Here is a 21,131-nt window from a genome sequence, read left to right as displayed (position 1 = left end):
ATCTGGCTGCCTGCTTCTGCTGGGCACTTGATCTAAGGAGTTTCCTCTGCTGGAGAGGTTGTAAAGCAGGAGAAGGTCTGAAAGGCTTGGGGGAGAATTGGTCACAAACAGTTGGGTGGAAATGGAGCTGGCTGGAAAGCCAGGAGCTGGGAGCGTGCTGCTGGAGAGGCTGTGCTGCAGCTTGCAGGGGAAGGCTCTGCAGGTCACTTGCATTAAACGTGGTGTGGATTAGAAGAGGACCTGAAGCTCTTCTCCAGCCAGATGACCTAAGGTCCAGCAAGCAGAGGCTCCCCTGTGTCCCCAGCAGCAAGCCAGAGGAGGGCTGTGGGGATGGGAGTGTGTGTGAGCAGCCCTGCAGCTCGGAGGAGGGGAAGCAGAGCTCAGCAGAGGTCCTGCCCGAGCCTGATCCGCACCCGAAATACCCCCCCCGACTTTTCTTTCCCTCTGGAGGTTTGTGTTGGTTTCTTTGTTGTTGGTTTCGTTCTGTTTCCTTTTGGTTGTTGTTTTGTTGGTTTATTAGCATGGAAATTTTTTTACCAGTGTTGCCTTTTTTATTTATTTATTTTTTACTGTTTTCTGCAGATTCTGGTCTGAGCAGCCCTCTCAGTGACCCTGAGTTTGACTTGGAAAGTTAGTTCCTGTGTGTTTTTGTTCCTGTTGGTTTCATTTCCCTCCCCACACTACTTATTATTATTACTGCAATAATTACTCTTCTGACTCTTCTTTGCCTTCTTTCCCCTCCCTCTCTTCTGTCCCTTTCCAACTCTGTCTCATCCCTGTTGTCCTTTGGGGTTGGTTGTTTGGGGGCGTCTGGGGTTTGTTTGGGGTTGTTTTGGCTTTGTTTTGGCTGGGCTCTCTGTCCCCCTGCGGTGTCTGCACATCTCATCCCCTTCGTCTCTGCCATCTCTTGTGTCTCCACTGCGCTTCCAGTTTTACAGTATCACACCCCAGCCCCTTCTGCAAGCCAAGGGTAGCAGCAGCAGCAGCACAGAGCCCCTGGGAGCAGTGTGTGTGGGGAAGGGGACACTGTCTGTCCTTCTGTGTCTCTCTGGAGAACAGCCTGGGTCTCAAAGCTGCCTTTTCTCCTCGTTGTCCAAGATGTTCTTGTTTCTGAAGCTTGGTTCCATGTCCCTGGTCTGTGCAGCCTGGTGTGAGCCTTGTCCCTGTGTGTGCCTCTGTCTGTTGCTTTGTCAGGGAGGGCAAGAGGAAAGCAGAGCTGCAGCTGAGGGTCTCCTCGCTCTTTGGAGAGGAGCACAGGCACCTTGTCATGGCAGAGCAGGAGGAGAGGCCCCCAGGGCCATTTCCCGTCTGTGGCAGGGATCTGTGGCTTGGCATCCAGGGGCACAAAGCCCAGAGGCCTCTCCATGGTCCTCCACACCCCCTGGGTTTCATGCCAGGTGCCATGCAGCCCTGGCCCATGCAGCAGCTGTCAGGGTGATGCTTCTGGTGAGCTGGCTGTGGTGCACAAAGAATCAAGTCCTTTGTGGTAAGGTTAGAGAGATTCAAGTGACTGAAACGTCAGATGGCTCTGAAAAACTTCATCCCTGTTAGAAGCCAAGCTCCAGCTCTGCTGGGGGGGCTGGGGGCTGACTTTTCTTTGCTGTGCTGGGCAAGGAAGGGGCTGTGAGTGTTCAGCTGACCCATGGAGAAGCACAGGTGCTGCCCTGGGAGCTGGGATGGGAGTTCTGAATGGATTCATCCAAATGTTGGTCTTTTTGGTGCTGACTGCTCCTGTGGATGGTGTCCCAGTCCAGCTGCCACCTCCCCCTTGCTGTGTGGTCCTTCAAGCCACACTGGTCCCTGGCTGAAGCCAGGACGTGGCACCTGGGGACAGGGTTTGGTGGGGTTGGGTTGCTGGTGGGACTGGGTGATCTGAGAGGCCTTTCCAACCCAAACAGTTCTGTGATTCCACACTGCTCTCTGACTTGGCAGCCAAGTTGAATCTGGGTTTCTTTGCTTGCTTGCTCATTGTTACTGGGTTCTGGTTTGTGTTTTCCCTTTTAAGCTCCATGGCCATCACTGGGATCTCATTTACAGCTCTGTGTCCCTTGGCATGCTGCAGCAAAGGTCCTGTAGCTTTTGGCAGCTGAGTCGAGTGGTGGTGGCCCAGCTCTGGCCCAGCTCTGGCCCAGCCCAGGGGGAAGAAATTGGTGAGGAGGTGACCCTGAGGGATCTGGAGATGGTTTATTGAGTTCCAGAAGTTGTTCTGAGCAGGGTTTGGCTTTGCTCTAACGCTACAGCTCGAGGTGTGTTTGCTGCTCTCTTCAGCCCTTGCTTTCAGAGGCAGAAGGACAGACACTGAGTCAAGTGTTCAGAATATGAACTGGGTTTGGTCTCTGACCTCTGGTCCCTCAACCAGTGTGGTCCTCCCATCCCACACTGCCAGAGAGAGGACCAGTTCCTCCAGAGACCCCCAGTCTGCATCCAGCGCTGGGTTATTGGGGTGGACAACAGCCACCCTCCAGCCCAAGGTGGGAAGCAAAGGAAGAGCCCTTGGGCAGCAAAGGAAGAACCCCTCTTCACCAGGTCAGCAAAAGATGCACCTGGGAGCTCCTCCTCCCTGAACTGCAGGAGACTTTCTCCCCTGATCCTCAGCAGCCCAGAATGGAGCCAGCACAGCCTCCAGGGTTATTTTTGTGAGGGCTTTTTTTGGTCTATTCCCCTCGCTTCTATTTGCAGCCAGACTTCCTCGTGCTGGAAATAGCTGTCTGGGTAGCTTAGGAGAGACCTGGTGGAGTGGTGGCTCAGATCCCCACCCTGTGGCAGGCTGGTCCTGTGCCCAGGCCTGGGGGAGGCAGCATCTCTCCAGAAGTCACTGTAAAACTGAGGCTGTCATGCTTGCTTTGCCATCTCTGTGCTGAGTTTTGGAGTCTCTGACCGCGCTGCTGCCACCGCCGCTGCTTCCTCACACGACACCCACGGGGCTCGAAATTCTCCCTGGCTTCCATCCCTCCTCCACTCCTCTCCTTCTCATCGGGGGCACTGCCCAGGGCTTCTCAGCCATGCTGCTCTCCTTGCCTGCCTGCTGTCCTCCACGGCAGGGCAGGCTGGCAGACAGCATGGGAAGCCTTTGGAGAAACCATGGTCCAATGCAGATGAGCAAAGCACGGAGAGCTTTTCCACCTGGGCTTGTAGCGAAGCCGACGGAGACGGCGGGAGGGGAAGGATCCCTGCTCTTCCCAGGGCTCCACCTCCCCCCTCAGGGCAGGATACTCCAGTCACACTTCAGACTGAAAACCACATCTGTCTGCTCGGCTGAGCCATGGTGGTGGCTGAGCTGTGCCTCGCCTGCCCAGGCTGCTGCAGCGTGGCCCTCCCAGTGCCAGCACAGCTCAGCGCAGTGGAGGCTGTTCCCTGCTGTCCACAAATGTTGGTGAGGGTTGCAGGGGCAGCAGGTTGGACCAGGGGCAGGAGGCATCCCTCTCCCCAGCAGATTGTTTCCCATCCCCCAGAGCAGAGGCTGTGACAGGGTTGGTACAACCTGCCCCAGGAAAGGGAGGGTGAGGACAGAGCCGGCCCTGGCTGTGCCGCAGGAGGAACATGGTCCACCAGCCATGACTGGGAAGGGCAGCCAGTGCTGGACACTGTTCTCAGTGGTGCCAGTGAGAGGACAAGGAGCAGGGAATGCCAAGTAGAGCCCAGGAGCTTTCACCTGAACTTGAGGAGGAACTTCTGCGCTGTGAGGGTGCCAGAGCCCCGCAGCAGGGGCTTTGTTCTCTGGAGCCTTTCCAAACCCCCCTGGACGTTGCAATCCTGGGCAAGCTGCCCTAGGAGTAGCTGCAGGAGCAGGGGGCTGGACTGGATGTTCTCCAGAGGTCCACTCCAGCCCCCTCCCCTTTCCTGATTCCATGACTCCTGGGAGCGGCGAAGGTTCCACCGCCGCGGCCGGGACCTGACCGAGAAGCTTGCAGGGCAAAGCACAGCCCCTGGAAAGCCTCCTCTGCTTCCCCCCCATCTGCATGCCCTGCCCCTGCCCCACACCCCCCACGGCTGGCTGGCTCCTGCCCCTTCTCCTGCGTGGGAGCCGGGCTCTGCTCTCGGCAGGCGCCGCACCATTTGCTGCGTGGGATCCTCCGGCAGCCTTTGCTCATTTGAAGTCCACTCTGGGAGCAGCTCTCTCACAGCTGCTCCTTGGAGCTTCCTTTTTGCTTTGGCTCTGAGTTACTCACTGGGCACGGGGCCATCCTGGGCACACTCTCATTTTACTGCTTTGGTTGGTGGCTTTTCTTTGTTCTTATTTATTGTTGTTGTTATGATTTCCTTGATGGTTCTTTGTTGGTGGTTTTTGACTTCCAAGGACACAATTTCGAGCCCTGAACTCTTCTCTTCTAACCTCCCTACTTTCATTGCAGATCTTACATTGTAATTTAGTTATTTTTGCTTTTCTTTGGGTTTTGGTTTTTTTCCCTCCCTCCTTTCTTATCAAAAGTGCAGTGGTTGTGGATTGGTAGTGATGACTTAAATGAGAGCCTTTTTCCTGCTTGTCTTTGTCTCTCCTAGGTATGCTCAGCCACCCACCCATCCCTGTGTCCGAGCTGGCTGAACACACAGAGCACCTCAAAGCCAATGACAACCTGAAACTGTCCCAGGAGTATGAGGTAGGAGCAAGAGGGATGCTGGGCAGGGGTTTGCAGAGCCAGGGGATGGAGGGAATTGGAGCAGGCCCTCAGCCAGCTGAACACGCAGCTGAAGGCTCTGCTTGAGGTGACTTGGCCAGCTCTGGGCCCCTCAGCTTAGGAAAGATGTTGAGGTGCTGGAAGGTGTCCAGAGAAGGGCAACAGAGCTGGGGAGGGGGCTGGAGCACAGCCCTGTGAGGAGAGGCTGAGGGAGCTGGGGTTGCTTAGCCTGGAGAAGAGGAGGCTCAGGGGAGACCTTCTTGCTCTCTCCAGCTCCCTGAAGGGAGGTTGTAGCCAGCTGGGGCTTGGTCTCTTCTCGCAGGCAACCAGCACCAGAACAAGAGGACACAGTCTCAAGCTGTGCCAGGGGAGGTTTGGGCTGGATGGTAGGAAGAAATTCTTCCCAGCAAGAGAGATTGGCCATTGGAATGTGCTGCCCAGGGAGGTGGTGGAGTCACCATCCCTGGAGGTGTTTAGGAAGAGCCTGGAGGAGGCCCTTGGTGCCATGGTGTAGTTGATCAGATGGTGCTGGGTGATAGGTTGGACTGGATGATCTCAAAGGTCTTTTCCAGCCTGGTTCATTCTGTATTACAAAGCTGTTTGTGTGTTCAGTGAAATCCTTGCTTGGTGCTTGGCTAGGGTTCAGCTCCAGGTCGTTCAAGAGAGGCTTGGTCCCTCCCTGTCCCAGGAGCTGGCATCTGGGGCAGGAGCTGAGCTCCCTTTGTGGAGGTGACTGGATGAGGATCTGTCCTTGGGCTGCCTCCTGTTGAACATGGAGAGGACCAAGCCAAGGGATGTTTGGGGTAGCTGAAGTTAGATGGTACAAGGCAGAAGTCCTCCCCAGCTGCCACAGCTGCAGCTGAGCTGCTTTCTGCCTGCCTCGTCCTCTCTGGGGCTTTTTTCCCCTCCTTTCTGCTAGTGTTTGGCTACTCGGAGGGGCTCCTGCAGCTGAGCTGTGGCTGCTGGCCTGTGGCATTCCCAGTGACTATCCAGAGGGCAGGGCAGGGCAGACCAGTCCCAAGACAGGCTGAGGCAGGGGGAAAGGCAGAGAGCATTGCAGCCCCCTGTTCCCAGTGCTGCTGTGCATCACCAGCTGGGCAAAGGCTGTGTGCTGCCACAGAGCTGCTCCTGGCTGCTCCCAGCGCTGTGGCTGCATCAGCAGTGGTTAAATCCCAGTGCTGATGCCAGCTGCCGGTGCCCTTGGGTACAAGTTGCTTTTTGACCGCGGGACTGGACTGCTGGTGGTGTGCCTCGATGTTTTTAGCCTGACAACAACTCCAGACCTTGCAGGCACAGTGAGGAGGTGTTTCCTCAACAAAGGACTGCTGCTGGGATGCTTTCTCCCCAGGCTGGCTTGCGGAAGCCGGCTGCAGAAGGTGGATTTGCTCTGCTGGCGTCTTTCAGTCCACATTGGGGTGCAGGGGGGAACAGCAGCCTGTTAATTCGCTCCATCCAGATTTCAAAGGCTGATTTGCATAATGCAATATCCCAAGTGCCCTGGCTCCATTCCAGCACAACCTCCTCTAGTGGGAGAGCCAGAGCTAAACAAACATCGCTAATGAAATGAGTGCGAGGGAGATGAGAGGGCTGGAGAGCAAACAGCCACATTACAACTGTATAAATACCCATTAGTTAGGAATGCTCCTTGTGGCGCCGGCTTTTGTACCGGCACCGCCGCCGGAGCTGAGCGCTGCCGGGGACCTTCCTGGGCTTGCCACAAGCAGTGGAGGGCAGCAAACGCCTGCGAAGGGGCGAGCCCGGCAAGCGGAGAGGGACAAACGCAGGACCCTGTCCCCACCACCCAGGAGCGGCAGGCAGGGAGAAGGGAGAGCGAACAGCAGGAAACAACTCAGCACGTTCCTGCCAAGCCTCCAATTGAGGCAAACCCCAAGGGCTCTGCGAAATGATGAAGGAATTAAGCCCTTGTTTTATTTAATTCTCTGGCTGAGGATTTAGAGGTAAACGTAATTAACCTAATTTCCATATCTGGGACAGCTGGACTTTAGAGGGAGGGAAAAAACCCTCCCCAGCCACCAAACCTGGCATAAATCAGCAGGACAGGCAGAGAGGATTATTCTCTCCAGTGCATTTCATTGTTTATTCCTTCATCCCTTCCAGGAAAAAGCCACCAGGCAGTTTCTTCAGGCCAAGGTCCTTCCCCTTCCCTGTCCAGGGCTTGTAGAGCTAGGACAAGGGGCAGTGAGTCGGAGCTGGAGGAGGGAAGATAGAGACTGGAGATGGGGAAGAAGTTCTTGGCAGTGAGGGCAGGGAGAGACTGGAACAGGTTGCTCAGGGAGGCTGTGGCTGCCTCCTCCCTGGAGGTGTTCCAGGCCAGGCTGGATGAGGCCCTGAGCAACCTGGGCCGGTGGGAGGTGTCCCTGCCCATGGCAGGGGGCTGGAACTGGCACTGGCTGATCCTGAAGGTCCCTTCCAGCCCAACCCATTCCATGAATCTCTGCATTCATGAGGGGGCAAACGGTGACTGCTGCGTTCCTCAGCTAGGCCTTCAGAGCCATTCTGGCCCACACAGAGCAAGGTGTTCAGAGCTTGCTTGGCTGCTTTTCTGCTCCTCTGACCTTCCATTTTCTCTCCCAATTGCTGCAGTCCATTGACCCTGGCCAGCAGTTCACCTGGGAGCACTCCAACCTGGAAGTGAACAAGCCCAAGAACCGCTACGCCAACGTCATCGCCTACGACCACTCCCGCGTCATCCTGCTGCCCATCGAAGGTACTGGGGCACCCCTGGGGCACCCCTGGGGCACCCCTGGGGCACCTCCACTCCCACAGCAACCTGCACTAGATTCTGTGGTCCTGCTCTGGCAAGGGGGTTGGCCTCAATGAGCTCCAAAGGCCCCTTCCAACCCCCAACATCCTGTGATCCTCTGGGCTGAAGCAGCTGCAGGGAAACCTGCTGCACATCCTCTCCCTTCCCTCTTAGCCTCTCTTTGTATTCTTCTCTGAACACCTCCCTGGGTGCTGAGCACGCAGGAGGTGCTCTGCAAACCAGGCATTTGCTGAAGTCTGGTGACTGCCATTCCCTGGAGCTGCAGTGGCTTGCCTCAAGGGCTGGTTTATCAAGGAACTGTCTCCCCTTTGCTTGCAGAGCTCTGCTCCAAACCTTTCTGACTAAAGAATTCAGACCACAAGGAGCGATGGAGCAGGGCAGAGGGTGGCAGTGGAGTGTGTCTGTACTGAGGAGAAGGGAGAAGTCAGCACTGGGGGCAGCCATTTGTGTAGAACCAGGGAATTGTTTGGGTTGGAAAAGACCTCCAAGATCATCAAGTCCAAGTCTTGTCCTAACACCACCATGGCCACCAAACTATGTCCCACAGTGCCATGGCCACACCTTTGAACCTCACCAGGGTGACTCCACCACTCCCCTGGGCAGCCTGTGCCAATCTCTGACCACTCTTGCAGGAAAGAAAATTTGGCCATCAGAGGAAACTTCTTCACTGCAAGGGTTCTCCACCACTGGCACAGGCTGCCCAGGGAGGTGGCTGGATCCCCATCCCTGGAGGTGTTGCAAAGAGGCAGAGCTGTGGTGCTGAGGGCCATGGTTTAGTCCCAGCCTCGGCTGGTTGGGCTGGATGGGCTTCAAGGTCTTTTCCAAGCCAAATGATTGTGTGTGTCTGTGATTTTAAGCATTCCTCATTGTGCAGATGACTCTCTTCTGGCTTGGTTTTCCTCCTGAGATTAATATTGTATGAGCCAAGGAGAGCAGAGTCCTCAAGGAGCTGCCTTGTCATTCAAGGGGAGGGAGAGGAGCACCTGTGCAGAAGTGAAGGACTCTTCATGCTGGCCTCTGCTGACAGGAGAACAGGGCTGGATGCAGGCAGCAGCCCTGACTCTGCCCAAGGGGCACCATGAGGGGCTGCTGGTGCAGATCTGCTGGGCCAAGGTTTCCTTTGCAAGAGGCTGTGGCAGGTCCTGGCTGCTCTGCTCCTCCCTGCCAGGCTGCTGTTTGCACTCAGGGCTGGGAGAGGAAAGGATTGGAGGAATTGTTGCCTTCTCTTTGGTTTACAGCTGGGTTTGTCAAGGCTGCAGGCTGACACTGTCTGCTCGGTCAGGGAGCAGCAGGGACTTCAGTTCCATGAGTGCTCTGCAAGGGAAGTGTTGCAGGAGCTCATGGCCACCATTTGAGAGCACAGAGTGGACCTGAGGCGGGCAGGGAGGAGATTAATTCTGGAAGCTCAGCCTTGATCACGTTCCTGCTGCTGCTGCACAGCCTCCTTCCCCCTGAAATTTCAGACTGGGCAGGCATGGGGGCAGGGAACCCTCCAGAAATTTAATCAAAAGCCATTTCTCCCAGCAGCTGAAATTGCCAAGTACCCTTGAGGGCTGGCAGGCAATTCAGCCTGGGCTGCCCCTTGCCAACAGAAGCAGCAATGTCTGTTGCTAGAGCAGGATGAGCACTAGCAACCCAATTGCATCTTGGTACTGCTCCCCACCCTTGGCTTCCCTCAAGACAGGAGTTAGGAGCTGTGTCCTGAGTTAATCATGGGTTAGCAGAGCCCTGCCAGCCCTGCCAGCCACTCTGCTGGAGTTAGGAAGGGGCCAAATCACCAACTGGCACAGATCCTCTCTGCCTCTCCAAAGCTGAACCTGACCATCAGTGCTTGCCAGTGCCCATTGTAACTCCAGGGCAGTTTTCTCCTGCCATGTCCCAATCACCCTCTTCATTCTGGCAGTGCCTCCTGCCACTCAGCCCAGCCCCTCAAACAGGGACACAGGCAGGCAGCTGGAGCTCAATAGCCTGGAGCTTGTGTGGGTGGAAAAAGCCTCTCATAAATGAGAGCAGGCAAGTCAAAGCCTGTGACTGCACAGCCTTGCCTGGCTGAACCAGGCCTGGCTTTATCCCTCCCCTTGTCCAGCTGCAGCTCCCTCGTGGGATCAGGCTTTGCACAGTGACCATCCAGGGGTGCTGGCTGCCCAGGCTCTGGGATGAGGACTTGGGGTTGTCCTGGTTGAGACCAGTGGAGCAAGAGCCCTGGGTCAGGATTTCTGTTCCTGTTACCAACTCCAGGAAGATGATCATGGATTTCAGCCTTGCTCTTTGGTCTCTTTAATATGGAATCAGAGAATCTTAAGAGTTGGGAGGGACCTTTAAAGGTCATCTAGTCCAGGGACACCTGCAACTAGAGCAGGTTGCTCAGAGCCCCAGACAACCTGGCCTGGAATGGTTCCAGGGATGGGGCAGTTCCCACCTCCCTGGGCAGCCTGGGCCAGGCTCTCACCACCCTCTGTTTGAAAATACTCTTCCTTCTCTCCAGCCTGAGTCTCCCTCTTTCAGTTTCAAACCATCACTGCTTGTCCTAGCACAACAGGCCCTGCTCAGAATCTGTCCCCAGCTTTCTCATCAGCCCTTTTAATCACTGGAAGGTCTCCTTGGAGCCTTCTCTTCTCCTGCAAGAAGTTATTTGCCTGCCTGCAGGGCAGGAGGAACATTAAGGAGAATTCCTCTACAAACCCCAAGGCTGCTGAGGTTTGCAGGGCAATGCTCTCTCCTGACATTCCTCTGAAGATCTCCTCAAGCTTCCAAGCCGGTCCTGCAGGATTCCCTGACTGGCTGCTGCTGCTTCCCTGCAGGAATTGTGGGCAGTGATTACATCAATGCCAACTACATCGATGGCTACAGGAAGCAGAATGCCTACATTGCCACCCAGGGCCCTCTGCCCGAGACCTTTGGGGACTTCTGGAGGATGGTGTGGGAGCAGCGCTCAGCTACCATTGTTATGATGACTAAGCTGGAGGAGAAGTCACGGGTGAGAGGCATGAGAGGGATGACAAATTAGTCACAATCCTGGGGGACTGGGGAGTGGGGGAACAGCAGATCCCTTTGATCTGCAGCCCACGTTGGTACCAGGGGGGGTTCTGCCAGCTTTGCCCCGATTCACTGCTTTGAAAAGCCAAACCATTCACCCTGGGCAGCTGCAGCCTCCCTTGCAGCTCCAGGAGCAGAGGACACTCAATCCCAGGGCGTGCTGGCTGGGTCTGTCTGGGAGTTAATCATGTGGCAAGCTTCACATCGAGTTCTCTTGTTTAACAAGCCCCAGTACATCCACTCTGATCTTCAGGATCATTCCAGTCTGTTGTCTCCATGATGGATGTGGTGCATCAGAGCCTCTGCTCAGGCAGTAGGAGCTTTCCACACCGAGTCTGTTCCTGTCCTGGTGCTTTGGAAAGACTCTGCTGCACCTTCTCTCCCCTGGCCAGCATCAGGCCAGTTCTGGAGTGAGCTTCTCCTGGTTCTGCTGGGTTTGTTGCAGCAGGAATGCCTCCTGTCTTCCAGATAAAGTGTGACCAGTACTGGCCAGGCCGAGGCACAGACACCTATGGGATGATCCAGGTGACGCTGCTGGACACCATCGAGCTGGCCACCTTCTGCGTCCGCACCTTCTCCCTTCACAAGGTGAGCTTCCTCCCCTGGGAGAAGGGCTCTGCCACACTCTGCACACACAGCAGGAGCAGGGCAGGTGGCCTTGTGCTGGGGCCTCACAGCACCACTGGTGCCCTGCTGGCTTTGCAGAATGGCTCCAGTGAGAAGCGAGAGGTTCGCCAGTTCCAGTTCACAGCCTGGCCTGACCACGGCGTCCCCGAGTACCCCACCCCCTTCCTGGCCTTCCTGAGGAGGGTGAAGACCTGCAACCCTCCTGATGCTGGTCCCATCGTGGTGCACTGCAGGTACTGCTGCCCTTCACCTGGCTTTTGCATGGGGCCATCTGCAAGGGAGGCAGAGGTCAGGAGGATGCTGATTCACACCTAGGAGCTGCCAGCAGCAGAATCGGAATGGTAGGGGTGGAAGGGACCTCTGGAGATTGAGTCCAGCCAGGACCCCCCCTGCCCAGGCCCTGGGAAGTGGATTCCTGGCCAGCATCTGAGCAGGAGGCTCAGGGGGCTGGTGGATGCAGGATTTCCTGAGGAGTGCTCAGTTTGCACTCAGGTTCTGTTAGCACTGGAAGTGCCCCAGGCTGTGCTGGCCTCTGGGTCTGTGTGCAGGAGCTGCTGCTCCTCACAGAGGGAAAGGAGGAATCATAGAATCACAGAGTGGTTTGGGTTGGAAGGGACCTTCAGGATCATCCAGTTCCAGCCCCCTGCCATGGGCAGGGACACCTCCCACCAGCCCAGGTTGCTCATCCAGCCTGGTCTTGCACATCTTCAGAGGGGGAGCATCCCCAGCTTCTCTGGGCAGCCTGTGCCAGTGCCTCCCCACCCTCCTGGGGGAGAATGTCTTCCTAATGGCTCATCTAAATCCTGCTTCCGTGTTGAAGCCACCACCCTCACCCTGTCACTCTAAGTCCTTGTTGAAAGTCCCTCCCCAGCTCTCCTGGTACTGGAAGGCTGCTCTAAGGTCTCCCTGGAGCTTTCTCTTCTCCAGACTAACCAACCTCCACAATTAGCCTGTCCCCACAGGGGAGGTTCTCCAGCCCTCTGATCATCCTGGTGGCCTCCTCTGGACTCACTCTTAACCAGTTCCATGTCCTTGTGTTGGGGGCTCCAGAGCTGGCCAGACAGGTGGAGTGTGGCCTGGCCAGCTGCCTGGGGTGGCCCTGCTGGGTGTGTGGGAGGCAGAGCTGCAGCTGCTGGAGGCAGAGCTGACAGTGATTGAAAGAGGGCTTTTTTTTGAGTGCCATTCTGATAGTGACAAACTGGAGGCTGCTGTGGGCAGGTGCTGATCCCTCATTCAGTTTACAGCCCGAGGAGGACTGCTGGCAGCCTCAGCTCACACAAATCCTCCTCTTCCTCAGGAGGGTGTGGAGGAGCCTGCAGGTAACAGGGCACTGAGGAGACATCTGCAGTTTGCAGGCTGCTGGGGGAAGCTCATCCTGGAGGATGCCTTTTAAAGAGCCTCTGTGAGTGGGCAACTTATCACTGACCTTGCAGCTGGCTATCAGCTGCCCCTCTCCCCAGATGAAGGCAGAGAGCTGCCAGCTCCCCACACACAGCAGCCTGCTCCCACCTCAGCTGCTCCACTCCTGCCACAGTCACCTGCCTGGCTGAGGTGCCAGGCAGGCTCATTAGCAGACATCAAGGGAGCCTGGGGGGGGAAGGGGGAGACTGCACTGGAAAAGTGAAAGGAAAACCTTTATTAGAGCAGCAGAGGCACAGCCCCCAGAGCCCAGCACACACAGGTTTGATGTGGCACAAGAACACACAGGAGCAGGGCTGACAACGTGTTCCTCATTACAGCATCAGGAGGGTCTGGGCTGGGGAAAGATGTGAGTGATTAAAGCTGCTTTGTAAGCCCTCAGATCCTGCCAGCCCTCTGTGCCAGCCCACAGCTCCCCTGCCTCCAGCTGCCAGAGCTGTGTGCGTGTGCCAGCAGAGCTCCTGCCCTGGGGAGGGCACAGATGAGGCAGGAGAGGTGGCCAGGTCAGGGTGGAGGGGGCAGCAGGCACCTCACCAGAGGTAGCTTTTCATCTTCCATCTGTCCTCAGGTGCCGCTGGACCAGACTTGGCTTGGGAGGTTTTTGCTAAACTGAGCTGAACAGGGTGAAAGCTGCAGGTTGTGAACTCGGGGTGGAAGCAGAGGTCCTTGTCCCCAGGACCTGTCCCCTGTGCTCAGCACCTTAGTCCACTAAGGCCACACCTTAGTACTGGGCTCAGTTTTGGGCCCCTCACTCCAAGAAGGACATTGAGGGGCTGAAGCAGGTCCAGAGAAGGGCAACCAAGCTGGTGGGGAGCAGCTGAGGGATCTGGGGCTGCTCACCCTGGGGAAAAGGAGGCTGAGGGGAGACCTCCTTGCTCTGTGCAGCTCCCTGAGAGGAGGCTGGAGCCAGGTGGGGGTTGGTAGCACAAGAGGAAATGGCCTCAGGTGGCACCAGGAGAGGTTCAGGTTGGACATTGGAAGAATATTCTTCACTGAAAGTTTTCTCAAGGCCTGGCACAGGCTGCCCAGGGAGGTTGAATCTCCATCCCTGGAGGTGCTGAGAACCCACAGAGGTGTGGTGCTGTGGGACATGGGGGAGTTGGACTGGATGGGCTTTGGAGGTCCCTGCCAGCCAGGACCATTCTGTGATGCTCTGAGCCGCGGAGCACCTTTGCTGTCTGCTCCCTGCCTCGTGCCTCTCTTCCTACCCCTTGTCTGCTGCCGCCGGTGGTGCAGGGAGGACCCCGGGCACGGGTGGCCTGCTGGAGCACCAGCAGGGGCAGGGGGCCATCCCCTGGCCCCGGCCCGAGGCTGTGCCCCGGCCTGAGGCCGTGCCTTGCCCCGCAGCGCGGGCGTGGGCCGCACCGGCTGCTTCATCGTCATCGACGCCATGCTGGAGCGCATCAAGCACGAGAAGACTGTGGACATCTACGGCCACGTCACCCTCATGAGGTCCCAGCGCAACTACATGGTGCAGACAGAGGATCAGTACAGCTTCATCCACGATGCCTTGCTGGAGGCTGTTGCCTGTGGCAACACCGAGGTCCCAGCCAGGAACCTCTACACCTACATCCAGAAGCTGGCGCAGATCGAAGTGGGGGAGCACGTGACGGGCATGGAGCTGGAGTTCAAGGTGAGGGCAGGTGGGGGGCGGGGGACAGGAGTCACTCCTCACAGCTGCTCGCTTCTGAATCGGGGGGTGCCAGCATGCTGGGGTTGGAGAGCATCCGCTCTGAGTCCAGCAGGGCACCCACAGCAGCTTGCCCAGCGGCACAGTGCCTAGGGTGGGCCTGGAAGCTCTCCACAACCTCTCTGGGCAGCCTGCTCCAGACCTCCAGCACCCTCACACCAAAGAAGTTTCTCCTCCCGGCTTCCAGTCTGTGCCCTTTGCCCCTTGTCCTGTCCCTGGGCACCACTGAGCCGAGTCTGGCCCCAGCCTCTTCCCCCCGCAGCTCCTTCAGCTCTTGCTGAGCATTGCTCAGCTCCCCTCTGGGGCTGCTCTTCTGCAGGCTCTCAGCCCCAGGGCTCTCAGCCTTTGCTCCTCACAGAGCTGTTCCATCCCCTCAGCATCACCTTCTGCTGGCACTGCAGCAGCCAGGCAGCCTTTCTAAGGCTGGTGATCACTTTGGGTTCCATGCTAGAGAAGGGATGACTTCTCTGCTACTGCAGCTCCCAGTGGACACCTACCTGTTCCTGCAGGAGGCTTCCCTGGGCATTCCCACTCAAGCTTGAACTTGCTCCCTCCTCAGACTGGAACTTTGCATCCTGGAAAGGGCTCAGACTCTGTGCCCACCTCAGGGGTCGCACCGGGCGGTGGAGGGCAGGGGGAGAAGGGCTGGCAGGGGGCTGGGAGCTAAGCAAAGCCCCTGCTGAGCAGCTTGGTTGTGCCTCTGCTTCTGCCCTCAGCGCCTGGCCAACTCCAAGGCCCACACCTCCAGGTTCATCAGCGCCAACCTGCCCTGCAACAAGTTCAAGAACCGCCTGGTCAACATCATGCCCTACGAGACCACCAGGGTCTGCCTGCAGCCCATCCGCGGCGTGGAGGGCTCCGACTACATCAACGCCAGCTTCATCGACGGCTACAGGTGAGCAGCTCCCCCCTGGGCAGCTTCCTACAGCTGAGCAGCTCCCCCTGCCCCTGGGCAGCTTCCTACAGCTGAGCAGCTCCCCCTGCCCCTGGGCAGCTTCCTACAGCTGAGCAGCTCCCCCCTGCCCCTGGGCAGCTTCCTACAGCTGAGCAGCTCCCCCCTGCCCCTGGGCAGCTTCCTACAGCTGAGCAGCTCCCCCCTGCCCCTGGGCAGCTTCCTACAGCTGAGCAGCTCCCCCCTGCCCCTGGGCAGCTTCCTACAGCTGAGCAGCTCCCCCCTGCCCCTGGGCAGCTTCCTACAGCTGAGCAGCTCCCCCCTGGGCAGCTTCCTACAGCTGAGCAGCTCCCCCCTGCCCCTGGGCAGCTTCCTACAGCTGAGCAGCTCCCCCTGCCCCTGGGCAGCTTCCTACAGCTGAGCAGCTCCCCCCTGCCCCTGGGCAGCTTCCTACAGCTGAGCAGCTCCCCCCTGCCCCTGGGCAGCTTCCTACAGCTGAGCAGCTCCCCCCTGCCCCTGGGCAGCTTCCTACAGCTGAGCAGCTCCCCTCTGGGCAGCTTCCTACAGCTGAGCAGCTCCCCCCTGCCCCTGGGCAGCTTCCTACAGCTGAGCAGCTCCCCCCTGCCCCTGGGCAGCTTCCTACAGCTGAGCAGCACCCCCTGCCCCTGGGCAGCCTCCTGCATGCCCCTGAGCCTAGAGCCCACCCCCAGGGGCTGGGCCAGGCCCCACCTGTGGTAGTTTTAGGGACCTGGTGTTGCTGTGTCTCAAAGCTGCTGCCCAAGGCCTTCTCCCTGAGCTTCCCCCCGGGGTCTGTGCTGTCTTGCAGGCAGCAGAAGGCTTACATCGCCACGCAGGGGCCCCTGGCAGAGACCACGGAGGACTTCTGGAGGATGCTGTGGGAGAACAACTCAACCATCGTGGTGATGCTGACCAAGCTGCGCGAGATGGGGAGGGTGAGTGCCGCCCGAGGGGCACGGAGCGGGCGCCGGCGGCAGGGCGGCTGGCACTGACCTTCCTGTCCCCTTGGCAGGAGAAGTGCCACCAGTACTGGCCAGCAGAGCGCTCTGCACGCTACCAGTACTTCGTGGTGGACCCCATGGCAGAGTACAACATGCCCCAGTACATCCTGCGCGAGTTCAAGGTCACCGACGCCAGGGTAGGTGCTGAGCCGCAGGGGTGCAGCGGGGGGGAGGGGGTTAAACCCCCTGGGAGGGCTTCAGCTGGGGCTAGGGGGTGGTTAAAGCCCCTGGGAGGGCTTCAGCTGGGGCTGGAGGGGGTTAAACCCCCTGGGAGGACTTCAGCTGGGGCTGGAGGGGGTTAAAGCCCCTGGGAGGGCTTCAGCTGGGGCTGGAGGGGGTTAAAGCCCCTGGGAGGGCTTCAGCTGGGGCTGGAGGGGGTTAAACCCCCTGGGAGGGCTTCAGCTGGGGCTGGAGGGGGTTAAAGCCCCTGGGAGGGCTTCAGCTGGGGCTAGGGGGGGTTAAACCCCCTGGGAGGGCTTCAGCTGGGGCTGGGGGGGGTTAAACCCCCTGGGAGGGCTTCAGCTGGGGCTAGGGGGGGTTAAACCCCCTGGGAGGGCTTCAGCTGGGGCTGGGGGGGGTTAAACCCCCTGGGAGGGCTTCAGCTAGGGCTAGGGTGGGTAAAACCCCCTGGGAGGGCTTCAGCTGGGGCTGGAGGGGGTTAAACCCCCTGGGAGGGCTTCAGCTGGGGCTGGAGGGGCTCAAAGCCACACAGCAGGGGAGGTGGCTTACGAGAAGGTGCCAGCACTGTGCCAGCCTGGGGTTATCAGCAGCAGGGAGAGCCCAGCTGTGAGGAGGACCACAGCACCCCGACCCAGCCTGTCCTTGAACAGACCTTAACAAACTGCAAGCAGTTTTCCAAGCTGTGCTGCCTGATGACAGCAGTGAGTCACTGTCAGACACAGACCCAGCTTTGGGGTTTACTGGCAGCTCCTCTGAGATGAAAGCAGAACATCAACATCTCCCCAGACAGCTGATAAAGCCCCAGGCCTGCACCCTGGCTTTAAGAGGAGCCACCTTGACTGATGCTCACAGGGACACCCTCAGTTAGGTAATTTTAGGGTCAGTGCCAGGTTTCCCCTCTGAAGGAACATCTCAGTGCCCTCTGAAATGTGTTTAGCAAACATAACCCTTGCTCCCCAGGCAGAGCCTCCTGCCTCTGTGGCTGCCAGTAATGTCCAACCTGATGATTCTATTTGCAAGGTTGAGGAGGAGGAGGCCTCATCAGTCCTGGTAGAACAAGATTTATCTTCCTGTCAGCTGTAATTCTGACACCACAGCAACTCTTTCTCAAGATTGATAGAGAGGCCAGACCCTCACCTTGACTGTTCCTGTGCTGAAGGCTCCATCTGTGCAGGCTTCACAGGGCTCAGGGCTCTCAGCTCACCTGCCAGGAGCTCAGAGCTGTCCTGACAAGCCAGCTCCAGACAGGTCAGCTGCACCCTTTGACACAGCAGCTCTTATCTCTTCTCACACAAAGTTGGGTCAACTTCTTGTGCTCCTTTATGAAGTAGCAGGGGGGAAAGAAAGGAAAAGAGAGGCTTTTTTTGGTGCCTCTTGTATTGAGCAGCAGAAGCAGAGGCTGCTCTACATCGTGCTCTTGTCTCCCCCAGGATGGGCAGTCACGAACTGTTCGGCAGTTCCAGTTCACTGACTGGCCAGAACAAGGAGTGCCAAAATCAGGAGAAGGTTTTATTGACTTCATTGGACAAGTGCATAAGACCAAGGAGCAGTTTGGCCAGGATGGACCCATCTCTGTCCACTGCAGGTAGGCAAAAGGGAAACATCTAATGCAGCTGAGGATGGGCAAGAGCAGGAAGGAATTCAAACCCTGCAGCTGTCTCCTTCCTCTCCCACCCCATCTATGCAGGCAGCTTTCCTGGGGGGGTTGCCAAACACTGCTGCTTCTGCCAACCAACTTCATCTCCCTTCCTGGAGGGCATTGCCCACAGGGACTTGGACCTTTTCTGTCCAGGGGAGATGTTTGGACCTGCTGCAGTGAGGGAGGTGGGAACCACAGCATCACTGCTTGACCTGCAGCATTAGGAGTCTCTCTTTACCAGCTCTAGCCCACTCCTGCACCTCTGGCACTGCTGGGTTGTGTTTCATAGAATCACAGAACGGTTTAGCTTGGAAGGGACCTTCAAGCTCATCCAGTTCCAACCCCCTGCCATGGGCAGGGACACCTCCCACCAGCCCAGGCTGCTCAAGGCCTCATCTAGCCTGGCCTTCAACACCTCCAGGGAGGAGGCAGCCACAACCTGCCTGGGCAACCTGCTCCCCCCTCACTGTCAAGAGTTTCTTGCTAGTTTAAAGAATTTCATTTCTGCTCTGGCAGGGGGTTGGGACTGGAGGGGTTGGGACTGGATGATCTCCAGAGCTCTCTTCCAACCCCTAGCATTCTGTCATTCTATGCTGGTGCTGAGCTGCTCAGCCACACCATCAGCACCTCGTGCAGAGAAGCATTTGGAGGCTGTAACCAAGCATTTAGAGGCTGTAACCAAGCATTTAGAGGCTGTAACCAAGCACTTGAGGGCTGTAGGCTGCTGTTACCCTGTGGTGTGCTGTCCCTGCAGTGCTGGCGTGGGCAGGACCGGAGTGTTCATCACGCTCAGCATCGTCCTGGAGCGGATGCGCTACGAGGGGGTGGTGGACATCTTCCAGACAGTAAAGATGCTGCGAACACAACGACCTGCAATGGTGCAAACAGAGGTAAGGAGGGCTGGGGAACTCGGCCTCTGTCAAGGTGAAGCCTTCCAGTACCTGAAGGGGCTGCAGGAGAGCTGGGGAGGGACTTCTGACAAGGGCTGGGAGTGACAGGGTGAGGGGTGATGGCTTGGAGCTGGGAGAGGGGAGACAGAGTGGAGAGGAGGAAGAAATCCTTTCCAGTGAGGGTGGGGGGACACTGGAACTGTCTGTGGATGTCCCCTCCCTGGAGGTGCTCAAGGCCAGGCTGGATGAGGCCTTGAGCAACCTGGGCTGGTGAGAGGTGTCCCTACCCATGGGCAGGGGGGTGGAACTGGATGAGCTTTAAGGTCCCTTCCAACCCAAAGTACTCTGTGAATCCCTGGTTGGTACCTACCTGAAGAACCAACAGCAGAACTGTCTGGGGTGGAGAAAACCTTGAAGATCATCCAGTCCAACCATTGTGTAACTCCACCAGGGCTGAAGGGATTTCCTTTCCCAGTAGTTCAGAGCTTCTGGGGATCAAAAGCCTGGCCCTGGATCCTGCCCAGGTGCTGTGCTGGCTGAGGAGCAGGGCAGGGGTCTCCAGGAGCTGTTTCCACCTCTGAAGTTGGTTCTCTTTCCTCTCCCCAGGATGAATACCAATTCTGTTACCAGGCAGCTCTGGAGTATCTGGGAAGTTTTGATCACTATGCAACATAAAAAGCCATCCCTTGTGCAGACTCTACCAACCACTTCAGTCCTGGAAGGCCTCTTCTGACCCAGGAGGAGAGCTTGAACTTAACAAAACTGAATCAGAAGAAGAACCTTTTCATCTGGACAATGCTTTGGGGAGCAGGGGGGGGAAGGATTGAGAGGAACACCCCTTCAGGAACTCCATCTTGTAACCTGGACAGTGAAGAGGCAGCTCAGGAGATTGCTGAGGGACTGCTTTAAGTGGTGAACTGCTCTTGTTACCTCAAGTGGTGTTCGCTGTGGAGGACATAAGGACATCATGAACCAGATCCAAAAGCTAAATCCCACCTTGTGAGAAGCTGGAGAAGGGAAGGAAACCAACTTTGGTTACATCATTAGAGTTCAAGTTTATTTACTAATCTAGTTGGCAGTCTTTAAAGGAAGTCACTTGCAGAACTGGAGCTGTTCTGGACAAGAGGAGGAAAGGAACTAAATCAATCTCAACACTTAGGCAAACCTGAGGGGGTCAGGAGAGCTTCTGGCTGGAGTCTTAAGAACCTCAGTAGCACCAGTGGGGATGAGTCTGGGCTCACAGGCACCTTGCAAACAGCAGTCACAGAAGGCCCCTGGCCACACCAGAGGTTTTCTAGCTCACCTTTTGAATACTTGGAACATTCCTCATTTCTTCTAATTCCAACCTTTATTTTTTAGGATATTTAAGATGAGAGAGAGAGAGAGAGATGCAACCCCCAGCCTGGCTGTGTGCTGTGGCCTCCCCCCTCCTCACACAGCAGTGGGCCAGGTGGAGGGGGTGGCAGCTCCCCTGGGCTGGGTTTGCTGGTTCTGTCCCCCCTCTTCCCAGCACATCCAGCTGACACCAAGGCATTAGGAACCCATGCAGTGCTGGCCCAGCCCCTTCCCCATTCTCTTTGCACATCCACACAGCCCCCACTGCTGCTGCCAGCAGCCCCCACACCTCCTGCCAGCTCCCTGCCACGCAGGGCCAGCAGCATCTCTCTGAGAGGAGCCCGAGAAGCACCCAGCAGAAATTGTTATTTCCAGCTTGCTTCTTGCTGCCAACCCTGAGCAGAGCAGAGCAGCTCTTGGGGAGCAAGAGAGGGGGAGACAGAGCCCCTCAGGACTGGCCCAGTTCCACCAAGCTCCTGCTGGGCACAGCTAGGACCATGCCTTAGCTGCCTGACTCAGTGGGGGAAGGATCAAAGCAAGGTGCATCCAGTGGCATATCCTGTGAGTGGCTTTCTTTAAAGCATCCATGTACCTGTACCCAGTGACCTGACCTTTCATTTTGGGACTAGTTTGGGTGGTTGTTTTTTATTTTCCTGAACAGTCTCTTTATTATTTTTTTTTCCCCCTTTTTTTTTCCCCCCCCCCTAAAAACAAAGCAGCAACCCCCAGCCAAAAGTCTCTCAGTCACTGAAATGAGACCAGGAAAGAAAACTTTGCTTATTTGTTCATATTCTGTTCAAAGACAGTCTCTATTTTTTCACTGTAGAAATGTTCTGTGTACTGGCTGTGCTCTATAAAATGCAGTGCAAATTGCTACTTCTACATCTTGCTCTTAATTTTTTTTCCCCCCCCCTTCCCTACCAGTTCAAAGGTTTCACTTTGCTCACCTTAAGGACAGAAATTTCTCCTTGCTGGATTTTGGGTTTGGTTTTTTTTTTTGGGT

General features: G+C 56.9%; 1 protein-coding gene across 21 annotated transcripts in view; it reads left to right on the top strand.

The window, feature by feature from the left end:
• PTPRS (protein tyrosine phosphatase receptor type S) overlaps positions 1-20,132 on the top strand; it is a 171,214-nt gene extending 151,082 nt beyond the window's left edge. For 14 of the 21 annotated variants that reach the window (XM_054174815.1, XM_054174823.1, XM_054174820.1 and 11 more), the window contains 13 exons: positions 583-630; positions 4,501-4,598; positions 7,221-7,344; positions 10,203-10,378; positions 10,906-11,025; positions 11,143-11,297; positions 13,831-14,116; positions 14,890-15,068; positions 15,892-16,018; positions 16,096-16,221; positions 17,695-17,849; positions 18,658-18,793; positions 19,400-20,132. In XM_054174815.1, the coding sequence (XP_054030790.1) occupies positions 583-630; positions 4,501-4,598; positions 7,221-7,344; positions 10,203-10,378; positions 10,906-11,025; positions 11,143-11,297; positions 13,831-14,116; positions 14,890-15,068; positions 15,892-16,018; positions 16,096-16,221; positions 17,695-17,849; positions 18,658-18,793; positions 19,400-19,468 (1,799 nt within the window). In that variant the 3' untranslated portion in view covers positions 19,469-20,132. The remainder of the gene's footprint in view (positions 1-582; positions 631-4,500; positions 4,599-7,220; positions 7,345-10,202; positions 10,379-10,905; positions 11,026-11,142; positions 11,298-13,830; positions 14,117-14,889; positions 15,069-15,891; positions 16,019-16,095; positions 16,222-17,694; positions 17,850-18,657; positions 18,794-19,399) is intronic. The other 7 variants (XM_054174824.1, XM_054174829.1, XM_054174828.1 and 4 more) reach the window with 1 other exon arrangement.
• Positions 20,133-21,131: the final 999 nt, after the last annotated feature.

Source organism: Dryobates pubescens, chromosome 31 (genome assembly GCF_014839835.1).
Source record: "Dryobates pubescens isolate bDryPub1 chromosome 31, bDryPub1.pri, whole genome shotgun sequence".
NCBI lineage: Eukaryota > Metazoa > Chordata > Aves > Piciformes > Picidae > Dryobates > Dryobates pubescens.
Note: the sequence above shows the minus strand (reverse complement) of the source record. Positions and strands in the feature narration are given on the sequence as shown.